General features: G+C 41.4%; 1 protein-coding gene across 1 annotated transcript in view; it reads right to left on the bottom strand.

The window, feature by feature from the left end:
• LOC120397321 overlaps nt 1–19,631 on the bottom strand; it is a 30,667-nt gene extending 11,036 nt beyond the window's left edge. Inside the window, exons 1-2 of the mRNA XM_039523019.1 lie at nt 19,551–19,631; nt 18,952–19,301 (exon numbers count right to left, since the gene is read on the bottom strand). Coding sequence (XP_039378953.1) covers nt 18,952–19,301; nt 19,551–19,613 — 413 coding nt within the window. The 5' untranslated portion in view covers nt 19,614–19,631. The remainder of the gene's footprint in view (nt 1–18,951; nt 19,302–19,550) is intronic.
• Nucleotides 19,632–20,522: the final 891 nt, after the last annotated feature.

Below are 20,522 nucleotides of genomic sequence, written 5' to 3'. Positions count from 1 at the left end.
GAACTCTAAATTGAGGACCACTATCTCATGCAAGAAGAGAGGATCTAAACTGGATTCATCCTTAAACTGAATTTTTACAATAGGGAAAAATTCTGTATAATTTTATTATGTCTATAGTAGCTGGGCCAAATTCAGCCCTGGTGTATGCAGACAACTCCATTGAGTTTAATGGCATTGTGTCCATTTACCCCAGAGCTCAAGATAGCCCGGTATTTCATTCCACACACTTCCTTCCACCTGCACTCTGTTCACTTTCAAAGATGTCAGGTGTACATATCGTAAAGGTTTTCTGCAATGTGAGACAGTTAGTGCAATATGCCAATAGAATACTTAAGAGTCCGGACAGAAAATCAACATTGGAATGCTACCAAAGTAACAGAAGATTACCATCATGATCCTCTTAACAGGAGAACATTTCTAAAGGTATGTTGCATCAGATTGCACCCCCTCACTCATACACCACAGACATCAGCTTGGAGAATCATGGATAAGAATGAACAAAGATGTGAATAAGCCTAGGAAAATATATTGTGTCCATCTGCATTTTATGTTTGTTTTTTGTAATACTGAATCTGAATATTTGCAGAAGATGGCCACTTTTAAACACAGCATTGTTCTTTTAATAAATGTCCATGACCCAGACCCAAAGAAGTAATCCATGGGCATTCATTACAAGTTATTCTAAGAATTGCTAAGAGGCAATATTGATGACAAGATAATCCAAAACTATTTCAGATTGTTTTAACAGGGAAGGTGACACATGACCTGGTAGAGAGGCCTAAATATCATGTTGTAGCTGCCCTTAAAGTTGAAGTGTTGCCTTCCTTTTTTATTTGAACCTCCTACACCAGAGGTGAAAAGCAAACAAAATGTTGTTTCATTGCTTCATTACTTTGGTAAGAAGGTTTGATGACATGCTTAGCTGGCAGGAAAAATAATTTATTTCACTGTCACCTTATTTGTTCACCTGCTGCAAGGTAGATAAAAGCTAAGTCACTTTTTATTTATTTAGCTTTTGCAAGACACCCATACTGACATTGCAAGCATAACTTATTACATACAGCAACCTATCAGCAAGGAAAAAATATCACATTAGACCATACATAACAAAGCTGACATGTAAAAGTTAATATTTGTAGAAAACAATAGTTTATTTATAGCTTTTACAAAATAATCCCTTAAACTTGTTTTCCATTATCTTCTCATGTTAAAAATGTTTTAGAAAATAATAGGACTAGTTTCATTTCATATACTTCATGCACCAAGAGCACAAAGAAAATAAAGATTCTGCAAGTAGCAGTTTTCAAGATCAGGGTGTTGCATCAGAATTCTTTTATTTTAGACTGTCACTTTAATGAATTTAAAATTAATTTATTTTTATTTTGTATTTTGACCAAGGAGTTCTAATTCACACTTAGTAAATATATTTGAAAACAAAGCTAAAGGCGAAATCTTATATTCATTTCTGAGACCAAACTTCCACTTGGGTTTGACCCAGAGAAGAGAAAGTGAAGTGGTGTGCTAGAATATGTACAGTAATTACTAGGTTTTTACTGTAAACTGTCACTTTTACTGAGAAGTGAAGGTTGTTCAGCTAGGAGTACAAGCAATGACTCAACAAAAGGGTTTGGTTGCAGGATCCTACTACACTTTCATTTTACAGCACAAATGCAGTGCATTTTGATTCTGGTTTTACAAACAGAATCAAGAGTTGTAGGTAAGAAGTGTGATGAGTTGGGTCACAGAGAGCCCCTTGGGAACAGCCACCTGATGCGCTGGGACTACCTCTGAGCCCGTTTTCCCTGCTTGGGACTCCAGTATCTTGCCTGGTTTGAGCCAGACCTGCTTGCCTGCTGCAAACACAGATCAAAGTCTGAACCACGACCCCCACTAGCTGCACGCTTAAGTGAAAACCGCTTAAGAAGTGCTCCTGTCTCCAGCACTCAGATGCCCAGCTCTCAGTGAGGTCCAAACCCCAAATAAATCTGTTTTTTACCCTGTATAAAGCTTATACAGGGTAAACTCATAAATTGTTCACCCTCTATAGCACTGATAGAGACATATGCACAGTTGTTTGTTCCCCTGTCCCAGGTATTAATACATACTCTGGGTTAATTAATAAATAAAAAGTGATTGTATTAACTACAAAAAGTAGGATTTAAGTGGTTCCAAGTAATAACAGACAGAACAAAGTAAATTACCAAATAAAATAAAATAAAACATGCAAGTCTACGCCTAATACAGTAAAAACTAAATGCAGGCAAATCTCACCCTCAGAGATGATCCAATAAGACTCTTTTACAGACTGGACTTCCTCCTAGTCTGGGTCCAGCAATCACTCATACCCCTGTAGTTACTGTCTTTTGTTCCAGTTTCCTTCTGGCATCCTTTGGGGTGGAGAGGCTATCTCTTGAGCCAGCTGAAGACAAAATAGAGGGATTTCCAGGGGCTTAAATAGACCTTCTGCTTGTGGCTAGAAACCCCTTCCTTTCTCCTGTGCAGAATCCAGCTGTAAGATGGAGTTTTGGAGTCATATGGGCGAGTCACATGTCCATGCATGACTCAGAACTTTACAGGCCAACGCCACATTCCCAGGAAAGTTCAGATGTGGGTTGGCATCTCTCAAAGTTCATTGTCAGCTTAAGTGTTTCTTGATTGGGCACTTACTGAGAATAGTCTTTTCTCAAGAAGCTGACCAAATGCTTCACTGAGGCTACTTAAAATCAAACAAGTAGATAGCCAATATTCATAACTTTGAATACAAAAATGATACATGCATACAAAATAGGATGAATATAGTCAGTAGATTATAACCTTTGCAGAGATATGTTACATGGCATATGTAGCATAAAACATATTCCAGTTATGTCGTATTTACACTCATAAGCATATTTCTATAAAGCATTATGGGGGCAATGTCACTGGGAGATACTATGTCAATGAGTCAAGCAAGGGGTTTATCTTTTGGGAAGTTGCCCCAAGGCTGAATGAAGTACAGGGTGCAAGGGCATTATAATGAGCTCACTGGTTCAAATCTGTTGATTTCTATACTGCTGATGTCAATGAGGATTTTGGTATTGACTTGAACAGGGGCAGGATTGGACCCATAAGTACTGCTCTACCCATTTTTAATAACTGGGTCCCAGGGTCCCAATTCTGCAATTGGATCCACTTAGGTGGACTCCATACCAGGCCTGATTAAAGTCTGTATTCCTTACATTACAATGTTTAAAATGTGATTTGTTTCTCTCTCCCTTTCCCCATGTTATATATATGCACTCATATGTACATCTATGAAATTATTAAATGGCAATAATAGTCTCTCTACTGTATAATACATAAAAGTAAGATGTATTATTAAATAGAATCCATTTCCATTATACACTTAATATTTCAGTTCCAGGTGCATGTTTTTCCTTTAACATATTAAATTTAGTGTGAAGTATATTTGTTTTTTAATTCTTCTCCACCTCATTTCCAGAGTGATATTTTAAGAGTTTTTATTTTATCATTAATTTCTTTTACTTGGTAGGAAAGAAACATTTATTCAAATCTCAGTTGCCTTTCATTTTATAGGCCAGTTCCATATTATGAACATGGACAGCATTTACCTATCTACTAGGGAAACTCTGGAATACACTATTGCTTTAAAATAATGGCTAAAAAGCCCAGTGCCACAATATTTAGTCATAAAAAATTACTAGTAAAGTTATATGTCCATATCCTCTGAAGTTTTGTGCTTTACTAGGTTTTGTTTCCCTCTTTAATTAATCAAAATTTCTCTTAATCATGTTGAGTCTTATTCTTTATCCACTGAAGTTCATGAGTGTTTTGCTACCAATTTCAATGGGTACAGGAGCAGGCTGAATAAGAAGCAAAATTAAAATGTCTAACTGTTCCTTTTGAAATCAAACTGCTTTACTTCACTACAAAGAAACAGCATTTTCTGGTGACTTGAGCACAGGATTGGAAGCTAGAAACTCCTGAATTCTAATCCCATTTCCACCAAAATGGGATTTGCTATATCATCGTTGTGACGGGTTCCCCCCAGGGTGCCACCTGGAACTGAGGTACCACTGAGCCCCCTGACCCACCAGCCTGGGCTCCCTTTTACACTGTACTGCTGTGACAAGCTGCCAAGCCCTCTCCAGGCTCCAGCCTGCACTTTTACCAGCACACATACAGGTAGGGACACACTCAGCTGCAGTTACATGCAGATGCTCTGATCAGCCCCTGCATGGGCAGGCTCCAACTAGGGAACTTCCCAGCTACTCAGGCGTACACCCCCTCTGGAGTGTAAACCCAAAATTATACCGTCTTGCACTGCACAGGGAACTGTACAGTGTAAGCTCATGAAATTTACCTCCTCTCTCAATGTAGAGAGGAATATGCAACTTTCCGCCCCGAGTTATAATTCCCACACACTAGTTTTAGACAAAGTAAAAACAAATTTATTAACTAAAAAGATAGATTTTAAGTGATTATAAGGGATAGCAAACAGATCAAAGCAGATTACTTAGCAAATAATCACAAAAATGAAAACTAAGCTTCATATATTACATAGATCGGATATGAATAGCACATTCTCACTCTAAGTGATGATACAAGCAGACTGCAGATTCCCAAGGGGCAAGTTGCACTTGCTTACAGCTTGGAATCCCCAGGTGTTCCATACACAGACTAGAAATCCCTTTAGCCTGGGTCCAGCACTTCACCCCAGTTCATTCTTTGTTCCTCAGGTCTTTCCAGAAGCCTTCTTGGGTGCGGGAGTCAGTGAAGAACCATGATGATGTCACTCCCCTGCCTTATATAGCTTTTGCATATGGCGGGAACCCTTTGTTTCAAAGCTTGGTTCCCCTGTTAGTCAGTGGAAAAATACTGACATCCCAAGATGGGATGCTGGACTCAGCACCAGGTGACCTGGTCACATGTTCCTGTAGGGTCATAGCAGCCATTACTCTGAGACTGTCTGTAATGTCTTTAGGAAGGCTCCTCAGGTGGGAGCAGGGGCGGCTCCAGGCCCCAGCACGCCAAGCGCGTGCTTGAGGCGGCTTGCCACGGGGGGCGCTGTACTGGTCGCCGGGAGGGCGGCAGGTGGCTCCGGTGGACCTCCCGCAGGCATGCCTGCGGAGGGTCCGCTGGTCCCGCGGCTTCGGTGGAGCATCCACAGGCACGCCTGCGGGAGGTCCACCAGAGCCATGGGACCAGCGGACCCTCTGCAGGCACGTCTATGGGAGGTCCACCAGAGCCGCGGGACCGGCGACCAGCAGAGCGCCCCCCACGGCATGCCGCCGTGCTTGGGGCGGCGAAATGGCTAGAGCCGCCCCTGGGTGGGAGGTAAGTTTCTCCTAAGGCCTATTGTTCTCTTTAATAGCCCTTCCCCACCCACTATTTAGGCTGAGAGCATCTTGTCTAGTGGGTGTTCCCCAGGTGTAAACACATTTAAAATGCAGCTACATAGTCAATATTACTAACTTCAGATACAAAAATACATACACACAAATAGGATAATAATATTCAGCAAATCATAACCTTTTCAATGATATCTCACATGACCTATCTTGCATAAAATACATCATAACTATGTCATAATCATATCATAATAATACTGTGAAGAATATGGAGCGCAGTGTCACAACCACCAGCTAATCACTTAAGGCCAGATCCATCATGACATCAACTGAAAGACTCCCATTAACTTCAATAGAGAACAATTAATCTCAAATTTTAGTGGTAAATAAATATTAAGAAAGCTTTAGTTACATTCAGTTGCACTGCATGATGTGTAGAGTGCATTTCTTTTTGTGTTTATTTAATCTTGAAAGATAGAGGTAATATACAGAGCTATTATATACAGTGGGGAGATTTTATGTGTGTATATATACATAATATGATTTCATTATGTTATGTACTTATTGAAACCAACTGAAATAATATGAGATTATAATGCTTGATTGCCAAAGCTGTATTATGCTAGTGCATCATATTTTATATTGTCAGATCTTCCTTTCTAGTACAGAAGATCACCAGACCAATACAATCTCAAGACTCAATTTCAATAATGCTGTAGGCTCATTTGTGCACAGCAGCTATTTTTCAAACTTAAATTTCTCAACAATTCTGAAAACATAACTGTAGAATCTGATCAAAAACACCCTTCTAGACTAAAGACCATAAACTTTGCCAGTGCAGCACAGTAGCAGCAGTCCAAAAGCCATGATTTTGGTCTCTTCTTCCATGCCTGGTAGTGTGCTAAGAGGGAGATTGGTCTCTAAGGCTCCCATCTAGGACAGCACTTATGCTCATGCTCAGCTTTAAGCACAAAAGGCAAATGTTCAAAAGTGCCTATGTGACTTGTAAGTCTAAGGCCTGGTCTACACTGGGGGGGGTGTCAATCTAAGTTATGCAACTTCAGCTACATGAATAATGTAGCTGAAGTTGACATACTTAGATCTACTCACCACGGTGTCTTTAAGTCGACGGCTGATGCTCTCTCATCGACTCCGCCTGCGCCTCTCGCCTTGGTAGAGTACCAGAGTTGATTGGAGAGCACTCGGCGGTCGATTTATTGCATCTAGACTAGACACAATTAATTGACCCCCAGCTGGATCGATCACTGCCTGTCGATCCAGTGGGTAATGTAGACAAGCCCTAAGTCCCATTGACTGTTAATGTACCCCAATTCTACCCTGGCTGTGATTTCAGCTCCTGGGGGCATGAGCAACTGACAAAGTATACCAGCTCCAGGGCTGTTCTAATTTAGGCTGTAAGCGTATCTTTGCATAGGGCCAAAGAACTGCAAAGAAGATTTAATGTTATCTTTGAACATAAACCTTCCCTTCTTGGCTGTAGCTGAGAATCTGGTCCGCAGTCTTCCTAAGAGCTCCACTAAGTTTTCTTCAGCATCCCTTTCAGTCAACCAACTGCGAGGCTCATGGTAGTTGCAGAAGAATTGTTGAGCACCCACAGTGTGCTTTGGGAGTCCATTAGATGGCAGTGCCTTCCTTGTCAGACTTTTCTCTACATTTTTGGGTGGCACCTTCAGCAATTTGGACAGAATATTCTGTGGAGAGTGGTGGGTCAGATAAATAGAATCAGTAGTATTAAGTAGGAATGCATTTTCCCTCCTTACAGTTCAGTTACCATCAAGTAATTTCTCACATTGGACCAAGCATCTTGCCTTAAAGTCAGTATTGATTCTTTTAGTTCTTCCTTCAGTTTTTCCCATTTCTTTATGTGCAGCATCAAGTAGTTGACCACGATGTTAAAATCAGTCCGATGGAGCATAACCTGGGCAAAGAAATACTATTCTTTAAATTGCTCATTTTATGCTACATTGAAGGTACTAATTTTAGCATAAAAGAAAATTTGAACTTTATCAAGTTCAAGTCATAGAATCATAGAATCATAGAATCTCAGGGTTGGAAGGGACCTCAGGAGGTCATCTAGTCCAACCCCCTGCTCAAAGCAGGACCAAACCCAACTAAATCATCCCAGCCAGGGCTTTGTCAAGCCTGACCTTAAAAACCTCTAAGGAAGGAGATTCCACCACCTCCCTAGGTAACCCATTCCAGTTCTTCACCACCCTACTAGTGAAAAAGTTTTTCCTAATGTCCAACCTAAACCTCCCCCTCTGCAACTTGAGACCATTACTCCTTGTTCTGTCATCTTCTACCACTGAGAACAGTCTAGATCCATCCTCTTTGGAACCCCCTTTCAGGTAGTTGAAAGCAGCTATCAAATCCCCCCTCATTCTTCTCTTCTGCAGGCTAAACAATCTCAGTTCCCTCAGCCTCTCCTCATAAGTCATGTGCTCCAGCCCCCTAATCATTTTTGTTGCCCTCCGCTGGACTCTCTCCAATTTATCCACATCTTTCTTGTAGTGTGGGGCCCAAAACTGGACACAGTACTCCAAATGAGGCCTCACCAGTGCTGAATAGAGGCGAATGATCACGTCCCTCGATCTGCTGGCAATGCCCCTACTTATACAACCCAAAATGCCATTAGCCTTCTTGGCAACAAGGGCACACTGTTGACTCATATTCAGCTTTTCATCCACCGTAACCCCTAGGTCCTTTTCTGCAGAACTGCTGCCCAGCCATTCGGTCCCTAGTCTGTAGCAGTGCATGGGATTCTTCCGTCCTAAGTGCAGGACTCTGCACTTGTCCTTGTTGAACCTCATCATATTTCTTTTGGCCCAATCCTCTAATTTGTCTAGGTCCCACTGTATCCTATCCCTACCCTCCAGCGTATCAACCACTCCTCCCAGTTTAGTGTCATCTGCAAACTTGCTAAGGGTGCAGTCCACACCATCCTCCAGATCGTTAATGAAGATATTGAACAAAACCGGCCCCAGCACCGACCCTTGGGGCACTCCACTTGATACCGGCTGCCAACTAGACATGGAACCATTGATCACTACCCATTGAGCCCGACCATCTAGCCAGTTTTCTATCCACCTTACCGTCCATTCATCCAGTCCATGCTTCTTTAACTTGCTGGCAAGAATACTGTGGGAGACTGTATCAAAAGCTTTGCTAAAGTCCAGAAATAGTACATCCACTGCTTTCCCCTCATCCACAGAGCCGGTTATCTCATCATAGAAGGCAATTAGGTTAGTCAGGCATGACTTGCCCTTGGTGAATCCATGCTGACTGTTCCTGATCACTTTCCCCTCCTTTAAGTGGTTCAGAATTGATTCCTTGAGGACCTGTTCCATGATTTTTCCAGGGACTGAAGTGAGACTGACTGGCCTGTAGTTCCCTGGATCTTCCTTCTTCCCTTTTTTAAAGATGGGCACTACATTAGCTTTTTTCCAGTCATCTGGGACCTCCCCCGATCGCCATGATTTTTCAAAGATAATGGCCAATGGCTCTGCAATCTCATTGGCCAACTCCTTTAGCACCCTCAGATGCAGTGCATCCGGCCCCATGGACTTGTGTTCATCCAGCTTTTCTAAATAGTCCCGAACTACTTCTTTCTAAGTAGTCACCTGGTCACCTCCTCCCCATACCGTGCTGCAGAGTGCAACTGTCTGGGAGCTGACCTTGTCTGTGAAGACAGAGGCAAAAAAAGCATTGAGTACACTAGCTTTCTCCACATCCTCTGTCACTAAGTTCCCTAAGTTCCCTCCCTCATTCAGCAAGGGGCTCACACTTGCCTTTCATTGGTTTCTATGCTTTTTATGGTGTTTATGTGTACTCAGTAATTAATCTTTGCCATACTACTTCTTAATAAATAATGTTTAAGAGCTGCCAGAGCCCAGTAACAGCAAGGATTTAAATTAGCATGACTGACTAATGACAGTTCGATGATGGCATCACAAATGTCTCATCTTCAGGATCCTCAAACTTCTGCTCTTTCCAGGAGTCTTCTTGGATGGGAGAGTCAGTGAAGAACCACGATGATGTCACTCCCCTGTCTTATATAGCCTTTGCATATGGCGGGAACCCTTTGTTTCAAAGCTTGGTTCCCACGCTAGTCAGTGGAAAAATACTGACATCCCAAAATGGGATGCTGGACTCAGTACCAGGTGACCTGGGTCACATGTTCCTATAGTGTCATAGCAGCCATTTCTCTGAGGCTGTCTGTAATGTCCTTAGGAAGGCTCCTCAGGTGGGAGATAAGCTTCTCAATGGACCAAGTGTCATTCAATGACTCCTCTGATTTTGAAGAATCCCAAGAAACGAACTTTCTGTACTTTTTGATAAAAGCCAGAATACTTTGTCTTGCTAACAATTTTGACAATACTTGCATTTTACTTTTGAAGAAATATCTGTTGTCATTACTTCAGTCTCTTCAGTTGCCTCCTTCCTACCACTTCAACTTATTTTGATAAATTTGTACAATGGTGTTTGATAATCACAGAAATATTTGTAGAGAATACTATTTATCTGATCAGCCGCTTTCACATGTACTAGTTTAAATGAGAAACAATCACCTAGTGAATTCAACACTGAGACTACAAAAAATGACCTTTATATGAACGAGGGGGAGGGATAGCTCAGTGGTTTGAGCATTGGCCTGCTAAAAACCCACGGTTGTGAATTCAGTCCTTGAGGGGGCCATTTAGGGATCTGGGTCAGAAATCTGTCTAGGGATTGGTCCTGCTTTGAGCAGTGGGTTGGACTAGATGACCTCTTGAGGTCCCTTCCAATCCTAGCATTCTATGACCTTTATATAGAATCACATATTCAGGTAGCTTGTTCACCTTCCAGAAGATCCTAGATTCTAGTATACCAAATGCTTTTAACAGTTTACAACTCCACCCCTTACAATCTTCCTGACAACATCCAATGACAGTCAATTCCATATAGCAATCACACACATCACCAATGACTCCACATATTCCCTTTCTCTCTCTAGGCTTCTAAACAATTCTGTAACTTTGTTATTTTTTCCTGCTCTTCCCAGTACATGACAAGAACCTTAATGCCCTTATTTCTCTTAACTTTTTAGAATAGCTAAGTTTATTATTTGCAGATTGAAATTAGAGCCTATTTTCTATTATGAAAAGAACCTTCAAATATCATGTTTATGCAAATTCTTCAGAATGACAAAGATCATAATGTGAAAAAAAAAAACGTGGAAAGTTCCAATATAAACTTAGACCCCCTTCCCACTCTTGCTCCTCCCTGCTCTCAAAAAACCCCAGCAACACAATGAGTGAAATCCTAGCCCCATTGAAGTCCCAGGAGCTAAGATTTCACCCACAGTTGTTTTCTTTTTTCTAAAGAACACTAGGTTTTTCACAACCTTGTTTATTTGGGGCCCATATTTTTAAAAAGCCATCAGTTTATTTCACTTATTATGCTAACAGCTTCTGTAAATACTCCTGGCTGGTCATCTTTTTCTAACTCGCCTATCAGAGAAACATTATGATGAAAAAATCAGGTTTAGGAAGCTAAGAAAGAGGGATGTATAACAAGATGCTGTCACTAGTGAGTGTGTATGGAATGGCCACTGACTCTCACTTTTAACTTAGAGCAGTGGTGGTGGTGCTAAAAGCATAACAGAGAAACCAAACTTCCTAGTTACTGGTGTTCCATTTCTAGTGTGACTATGATTTTATGTATTCATTCTTTACAGATACAGTGAGGGTGAAATTAAAAACTGGACTTTAATCATGCAGAGTAATTAAATTCACCACTGAAGCTTCCATTCTAAATACAGGAACCATAGTAAGCACTCTGGTGTGCTAAAGTCCATATTTAATGGCATCTACTGTACACATAGCAACAAAGGGTCCTGTGTCACCTTATAGACTAACAGATGTATTGGAGCATAAGCTTTCGTGGGTGAATACCCACTGTATGCATAATGTTTTACTGTTAACCCTGAGTGACACACAATACAAACTTAGGAAAAAGCCAGTTGAACTGCACTCTACTGATTTTAATAGAAACCAAAGACTTATAAGTGTATGATGTGAATTGCTTGGCAGTTCAGTGTGATAATACAATTGTCAATTTTATTTCATATTGTGCACTAGTGTAGATAGACAATGTCCTTGGAAAGACCTGCTTTTTAACTAGTGGAAACTCCATGACTGAAACATGTGTACTTCTTTGTACCAAGAGTTTTTGACATCATTTTAAGTGCTATAAAGTAATGTACCTTTCATAACACAGGGAAATTCTGATGCTGCCTAAAATTATGGGTTTAAAAAAATTTCCTTCAAGAGACTGGGCATAGTATTAAAAAGAGAGAGAGAAATTACATATTGAGATATGGTATGGTCAGATATGTGAAACTTGGTGGTTTCAGTTTGGAAGGGGTTTATGACCCTGAATAGTTATTTCCTCCTGAATTTGCATCCCTTGAGTTATACTTAAGGTTTTAGGGTTGAACAAAAGAACACTCAAAACAATATGCAAATGAAGCTATCAAGACTTGCCTGTTTTCAGGTCAAAACCATGCCAAAAAATTCCAGAGTTATGGCATTGTTTTTACCTGAAATGATATGTCTTCCCATGTTATATGGCAACTTAGCCCATAGTACTCACAGGAATATTTAGAAACTTTGGCCTGAGCTTTAGTTTGTAACAGAACCTGACTCCAGGAATGTTCTGCCTTGTTTCTACTTTCATTTTGCTCTATATATGGCCATTTAAATCCTGCATTATGGGTCACATTCATCCATTAAAGTCACTGGAGTTGCATAAGGGATGAATTTGGTCTATTAACTCTCAGGGAGTTTGGTTATCTTAAACTCATTTTCTTTTTTTTAATGGGATATATCATTTCCACCTACGTCATGAGGTGCTGTGTAATCTTGGGTCAGTCCCTCAGCCTTTCTGTAACAATGCTTATTCAGTTTGATAAAAGCACTTAGAGACCTATAGATGAAAAGTGCTACTAAGAGCAAATTATTATTTCCTAACAACTTTGTAAAACATGTTGTAAAATTGCATGCCATTTACAGAGTAGGCATTTTAAAATGTATTAAGCTTGAGGTTTTGAGATTTCAGGGTAGGGGTGATTCTTAATTATCAACTAGGAAATATGATATTAACTGTGATTTAGTTCAGACTGGATTTTTTTTTAAAAAAAAAGCTGTTCACTTCCTAAAACAGTATTTAGATTTTATAATCAGTTCAAATTCATTCTATTGTGAATATATTTCTAGATAACAGGAATTTAATCACAGGATTTTCTTGAGAAATCAGAAACAAATATTCCTGTATTTATGGAGTGGTGTGCCTCCAGCATATGCAGACTGTGCTCCATTTTAATTTTTTTTCTGCTTTTCAAAAGTCATGTATAATTAAAAATGAAGTTTATAGGTGTTAAAAAGAACACAGTTATATTTGATAACAGATAAAACTAGGGTCAGTATCTAATTCACTGGTGTCTTCCCAGGCACGAGACATGTTTTTCTCCAGGGGTCATCAGGTCCACATAAACAGCATTCTTTCTGCCAGGCACTTTGTAATGTGCAATGAACAGTGTCATTTATTTTCATTTCCTCATACTTAATTGCATGCTTCTTGCTTCCAATATTAAGCCAGAAGGCAGGTGGTAGAAGCAGTAAACTAAGCCACTACTAGCTGTTGTAGTTACAGGCCATGCTAACCTCCTTTAGAAACAACCCAATTGTTTACAATTCAGCAGAAGCTGCTGAACTGGAAAAATGCTCACTTCCATTGCATGTGTAATATATATTTTCTTTTTGCTCTGTAGAAAACAACTCTACATTAAGTAAAGTATATATTTAAATTTGTTGATGTGTCATATTTACAGCAGCCAAATATAAATTATTATTTTGATTAAACTAAATGCATTAGTGACAAAATTATAAGGTATAGAGAAATGATGACTGGTTAGTCAGGAATGATACTTAAGGAATTCAAAACTAAACTATTTAAAAACTGAATGATCATCCCTGGATACAAATATAGTAAGTTTATCAGATGCACAAAATTACAGTCCATTTTGTCATATTCTAAACCAAATGTATGATGTGATTCACTGTAGAGACTAATATTTATCTCCTTTTACCTGAGGATTACAAATAAAGTACTTCATGGTAGCGCCCCCAAAAAAATCACTTATTTAATTTTATCTTGATAGTGCACTCAGGCAGAGGAGGTAATTATTTGTAGTGTGTTTTTACTAATAGGGATGTCACTTCCTGTGACAAATCAGGATTTATTGACATATTAAGACCTAAATGATAATGCAAAGTTCTCATTGACACTGTTATTGGACAGCACTTTACAACACCTAAATTGTGCTCTTGCAATAACACTGTGCTATAGACTTGTGTGTTACTGTTCAAATGTCCTTCAGGGCACAAAAATCATAGTCTGCAGGAGTAAAAATAGCAACAAATGATGAAGACAAAATTTGCTGATGAGCAAATATATTTATAATTGTTTAAAAAACATCAATGCCTTTCTCTGCTGATTAGTAATTCTACCAGGCATTACTGGAGGAAAATCTGTTGCTGGATTATAAGATTAGTTATTCCTGTTTAAATTCTATAACAGGGATATGTAGTAATAATAGAATTCCTTCAAACATAATTGGCTAATACATAATATAATTTAATAATAGAAATGCTATCATAACATATGTTGCTACATCTGATGAAGCTTAGACCACCACTTTTAGTTCATGAGGCTTTACATGTACAACTCCTATTAAGCTAATTAATAATTATGGTAGTATACAAATTCCAACATGTCAAGATGTATTTCTTCCATTTATTTTAATACCCTAATAAAATGTTGTTTTTATCACCGGATAAGCAGCATGTTCTAAATGCAAGAAAAAGTTGTACAGATTTAGGCCCAAGCCTACTCTACGTGGATATAGTTCTTTGTGAAGGTAGGGTTGCCAATCTCATGCCTCACAATGCAGGATCAGGGCCCTCTTTAGTAGAACGTTGATAAACAAATACATAATGGAAGATTTTTGGCAGGTAGTTTACAAATGTCATTTATGTATCTAAGTCTAGCAGCAGGATGGGATCTTGGTGCCGGGGAGGCTTTCACTTAGGTTTAAATCTGGTTTATGTCACTAACAATGAGGTTGGTGGTTTCAATCAAATCCTCCTCATTGGACATTTATTCCCATTACAAAACCATCACATAGTTGGCATAACTTGACATGACTGCCATTGTCTATTCAGGACAATCTGAAAGAGCAACAGTATCTCTCCTCAGAATTCTTAGAGTATCTCAAAAAATATACATGTACTCGTAAAGGGTCAGCTGTTGAATGACTGGTACATTCATTCCCATGTTCCAGTTGAGCTAAAATCTCCAAAAAAAAAAAGATATATTATTTAGAATTGGAAAAAGTAGAGAAAGGCAACAAAAATAAGGGATATGGAATAGCATTCACATGAGGAGAGATTAAAAAGACTGGGACTGTTCAGCTTGAAAAGAGATAACTAAGGGGGGGGGATATGATAGAGGTCTATAAAATAATGAAAGGTGTGGAGAAAATGAATAAGGAAGTATTATCTATCCCTTCAGATAACACAAGAACCAGGGGTCACCCAATGAAATTAATAGGCAGCACGTTTTTTTAAAAAAGGAAGTATTATTTCACACAATACACAGTGAACCTCATTGCTATGGGATGTTGTGAAGGCCAAAAGTATAAGTGGTTTCAAGAAAGAATTAGATATGTTAACCATTGATGGATCCATCTTGCATTATTAGCCAAGATGGCCAGAGATGCAACCCCATACTCTGGGTGTCCCTAAGCCTCCAATTGCCAGATGCTGTGACTGCATGACAAGGCAGGGATCACTCAGTAATTGCCCTGTTGTGTTCATTCCCTCTGAAGTATCTGGCATTGGCCACTGTGGGAAGACAGGATACTGGGTTAGCTGGACCGTTGGTCTGACCCAGTGTGGCCACTTTTATGTCCAAATATCCAATAATCCAGTGGCTAGTAGACTCATCTAAGAGATAGCAGATACTGTTCTCTCCCTCAGCTGGAGGGAGGACTTGACCTGAGAGTTTCACACATCCCAGGTGAGTACCACTGGGCTAAAAGTTACAAGGGAAGTCCTCCTCCCACTCCTGTTTTGTATAAGCTCATCTGTAGGTGCCCAATCCCGTAGGTGGGCTCAGAGTCCGCTTACTGGATCAGGCCCCACAGACAAGTTAGATGGAAGAACATTTCTCTCTTCCCAGTTTGTGCCTCACTCTGATGCTCAGGCATCTGGACTCATGGCATGGGATGCTGTGCACATCTAGAGAGGCAGAAACATAGGCACCTAAGGACCTTTTGCTGCAAAACTTTAGGCACTGAGCAAATTTAGGCACCTACAGTGTTCAGCAGCTACTTGGCAGGGTTTTGTGAATCCCAGTGGGGTCAGATTGTGGGATTTGGGTGCCTAAAGTGGCAGTTAGGCACCTAAGTTATTTTGTGAAGCTAGCCTCTAAGTGCTGGTCCAGACTTTTAAATATATTGCAAGGCCTAAGTCCCATTTACCAAAGTGAAAGTCAATGGGACTTAGGCGCCTAAGTGCATAAGTCACTTCTGAAATTGGGAATTCACCATCAAGTCACTTAACATGAGATTTTCAAAAGCACCTAAGAGAGTCAGCTGCCTAATTCTCATTGACTTTCAATGGCACATAGGTACCTAACTCACTTAGGCACTTCTGAAAAACCCACCTTCACAGGTTGTACAGGCCCTAGCACCCCTGCTGGCCAAGTGTGGCACTGTAGTCAAAACTGAGGCAGGAATCAGCAAAGTTATCAATAAATGCAACAAGGCTTTCTATAAGGAACAATGCCCCTTCTGAAAGGGTCTAGTGCAGGGGTAGGTAACCTATGGCACGTGTGCCGAAGGCAGCATGCAAGCTGATTTTCAGTGGCACTCACACTGCCCGGGTCCTGGCCACCGGTCAGGGGAGTTCTGCATTTTAATTTAATTTTAAATGAAGTTTCTTAAATGTTTTAAAAACCTTATTTACTTTACATACAACAATAGTTTCTTTCTATATTATAGACTTATAGAAAGAGACCTTCTAAAAACATTAAAATGTATGACCGGCACACGAAGCCTTAAATTAGAGTGAATAAATGAAGACTCGGCACACCACTTCTGAAAGGTTGCCGACCCCTGGTCTAGTGTATTAACCAAAGACCTAATGAAAACACAAGCCAGTCTTTATTCCAGCATCTCAGCTGAGTGACAGTGAGTCTTACTTTATCCATTACCACCTTGGTCCATCACTTTCTTCCAGCAGGGTTCTTTCAGCTTGAGTTTCTTTCCTGGAGCCTTGATTCTAGGGAAAATCATTCCCCAGAGCCACAGGCCTGCAGAGATCTGTCAACTTCAGCTCTTCTGAGGGAACATTTTGTTTCTGACAGGCTGGGCTTCCTGCCACTGTTTGGCAGTTCACTGTCCCTAGGAACACACCTTCTGGGCACATTGATCTGGTGAGCTCTTCTCAGAGTTCCTCTCCTCAAGGGCTTCCTAGTTCTAGGAACCCCCTCAGCTGAGTCCAGTAACCCTGTATTAAGTTCATCAGCTAATTAGCTGCCAACCAGCCACCTAGAAATTTAATTTCAATGGGACTGGATTGGCTTGTTCTCCTTCACAGGAGTCTGTCACAGGTAGGCTGGTTCCTGACACCCCTTAAAGGGCCAGCCCCCGTGACACCCACCCTTAGGCATTGCAACACTGAGTGGAGCAACACCTTTAAATCACTTTTAAAAATGGAAGATAGGCTCTTCAGTCACTTAGGCACTTTTGAAAACTTTATCAATAGGCCTCAATTCTGCAAAGACTTATGAGTATGATGTACTTTAAGCATGTGAGTAGTCTCACTGAACTCCATCGGACCTTGCTTATTCTTAAAGTCAAGCACAAATGTAAGTCTGTGCAGGATCAAGACAAAGGTAGACCTTAATGATTTGCAGAAATGATAGCCTCCTGAAGTTGTCAGTCCTATTTGTTGGATTTGAGCCTAAAAATCTGCTAGGATAGATAGGTCTGCCTAAAAGAGATTGCTGTAAACTAATGAAATAACAATCCAATAACTTTGCAAATACACTCCCTGTACTAACAATATATTTACCTTATTGCTCAGTAAGGCAACTATATGCTTCACTGGGTTCCATTGTAATTGTGACATCATAGATTCATACTGAGGTGTCACAGCAGAGTAGCAACCTTTCTTTTTCTTACTGTATGAGGCATTCAGCCTGTAACCCTACATTTCATTCATTTTAGGTCTTTTCAGATCCTCTCTACTTTTAAACAGTTCTGTGTGTCTTTTTTTTCTGTCTATGTATATGATGATGATGTTCGTCCATCGTTTTCGAAGAAGACCTTAACATCTATCAGGTTGTGAGCTGTCCACGGTGCGTCCGCAAATGGCTGGTAAGGCCAATACGGGCACGGAATGTTCTGCCACATGTCGGGCAGACATGTGTGGGCACCACTGTTACAACATTTGCAGCTCTGGCTTTACGGAGTGCTCGCTTCTCTTGTGCTAGGGTTATCCTTCTGGCTTCAGATGTCTGGCAGCCTTGGTGGATCAGCATACGCCATGTCGATCGGTCTTGTGCCAGGGTTTCCCAGGAGGTGATGTCGATATCCAGGGACTTAAGAGAGGCTTTCAGCATATCTTTGTATCGCTTCTTTTGTCCCCCGTGCGATCGCTTTCCTTGCGACAGCTCACCATAGAAGAGCTGTTTGGGGATGCGGTGGTCTGGCATCCTTGCAACATGGCCTGCCCAGCGTGTCTGGGCTTTCATAAGCAGAGTGTAAACTGACGGCAGGCCTGCTCTGGAAAGGACTTCTGTGTCAGGCACCTTATCCTGCCACCGAATCCTCAGAAGTCTGCGGAGGCAAGTCATGTGGAAGTGGTTCAATTGCCTAGCGTGCCTCCTGTATACAGTCCAGGTCTCACTGGCATACATCAAGGTAGTTAGCACTACTGCTCGGTAGACTTTAAGCTTTGTAGCAAGGCTTATTCCACGGCGGTCCCACACGTTGGTCAGCAGTCCGCCAAATGCAGAGCTTGCCTTGGCGATTCTGCAGTTGACCTCGATGTCAATTGTCACTGCACGGGAGAGGGTGCTGCCAAGGTATGTAAATTGGTCCACTGCTTGCAGCTTTTGCCCCTTCACTGTGATGGTGGGCTCTTGGTGTTGGGCTTTCGGAGCTGGCTGGTGCATCACTTCGGTTTTCTTTATGTTGATGAGAAGGCCGAAGTTATCGCATGCTGCTGCGAATTTGTCCATGCTGGCTTGCATTTCCTGCTCTGATCCAGCATTCAGGGCACAATCATCAGCAAAAAGGAGGTCTCATAGCACAGTCTCCTTTATCTTGGTGACAGCCTGGAGTCTTCGCAGGTTGAACAGTTTCCCATCAGTCCTGTATCTCAGGCTGACTCCCAAGGAACTGTTCTGAAAGGCGTCTGACAGCATGGCTGAAAACATCATGCTGAACAGGGTCGGTGCCAACACACACTCTTGCTTGACGCCATTTGTGACGGGAAAGGCCTCTGAAGCTTCTCCATCATCCAGAACACGAGCCATCATGCCGTCGTGGAACTGACGTACCATCAGGATGAATCTATCAGGGCACCCAAACTTCGACATGATACGCCACAGACCTTCACGACTGACAGTGTCAAAAGCCTTGGTGAGATCCACAAAGATGGTGTACAGTTCACAATTCTGCTCTTGACACTTCTCTTGGAGCTGTCGGACTGCGAAGATCATGTCCACAGTGCCACGCTCTTTACGAAAGCCGCACTGTGTCTTGGGTAATAGACCCTGTTCCAGGTGGTCAATCAGGGGATTCAGCAACACTCGTGCAAGGATCTTGCCTGCGCTGGAAAGCAATGATATTCCTCTATGATTATCGCAGACTTTTCGATTTCCTTTCCTCTTATAGAGGTGTACGATGGACGCGTCTTTCAATTCCTGAGGAATAGACCCTTGATTCCAGAAGGACTGAAACAGTTGAGTGAGTTTGTCGACAAGCACTGCACCACCATCCTTATAAACTTCTGCTGGGATCGCATCAGATCCTGAGGCCTTGCCACTGGACAGCTGGCTGATGGCCTGTAGGATTTCAGTCTCTGATGGTGGAACGTCCAGGCTGTGGTTGATATCCGCCTGGGGCATTCTATCAATCGCCTCGTTATTAATGGAAGATGGGCAGTTCAGTACGGATTGAAAATGCCCAGCCCAACGCTGTAGAATCAGAGTCTTCTCAGTAATGAGAGTTACACCATCTAAATCCAGTAAAGGAGAGCTCCCTGAGGGCCGAGGGCCATACAAGGATCTGAGGGCTTCGTAGAACCGTTTGGCATTGTTTCTATCAGCAAACATCTGGATTTCACCTGCCTTGGCACTCAACCAGGAGTCCTGCATCTTGCGAAGCTTGCTCTGTACGGTCATGCGAGTGTTGTTAAAGGCATTTTTCTTAGCTGATGACGACGGGTCGTTCTGATGAGCACGGTAAAGGCGGTGCTTTTCAGCAAGTAAGGCCTTGATCTCTTCATCGTTTTCATCAAACCAGTCCTGCTGTTTCCTGTGTGAAGGTCCAAGAACCTTTAGTGCAGAAGAGTGCACAATATTCCGGAAGCATTCCCAGTCCTTCTCAGCATTTTCCTCTAATTGCAGCTCTAAGAGTTGGTTGTCAAGATCTTCTGCTAGTAAAGCTGCTGTATTGAGGTTCCTCAGTTTACTGACGTTAATCTTTTTCACCACAGCTCCGTTTCCCTGCGGACGTCTCTTTGGCTTGATATAAAGGCTTAATTTAGAGATGATGAGTCTATGATCAGTCCAACAGTCAGCACTCGGCATGGCCTTAGTCACCCTTACATCCTGTCTGTCTTTCCTCCGCACGATGACATAATCAATGAGATGCCAGTGCTTGGAGCATGGATGCATCCAGGACGTCTTTTTGCGAGTGGGCAGGCGGAAGATGGTATTGGTAATGATCAGATCATGAGCCACACATGTCTTCAGGAGTAGTAGGCCATTGCTGTTACATTTGCCGATTCCATTTTTTCCAATGACGCCATCCCA

This window comes from Mauremys reevesii, linkage group 2, assembly GCF_016161935.1.
Source record: "Mauremys reevesii isolate NIE-2019 linkage group 2, ASM1616193v1, whole genome shotgun sequence".
NCBI lineage: Eukaryota > Metazoa > Chordata > Testudines > Geoemydidae > Mauremys > Mauremys reevesii.
The sequence above is the reverse complement of the archived record's forward strand: the minus strand, read 5'-3'. Positions and strand labels throughout refer to the sequence as shown.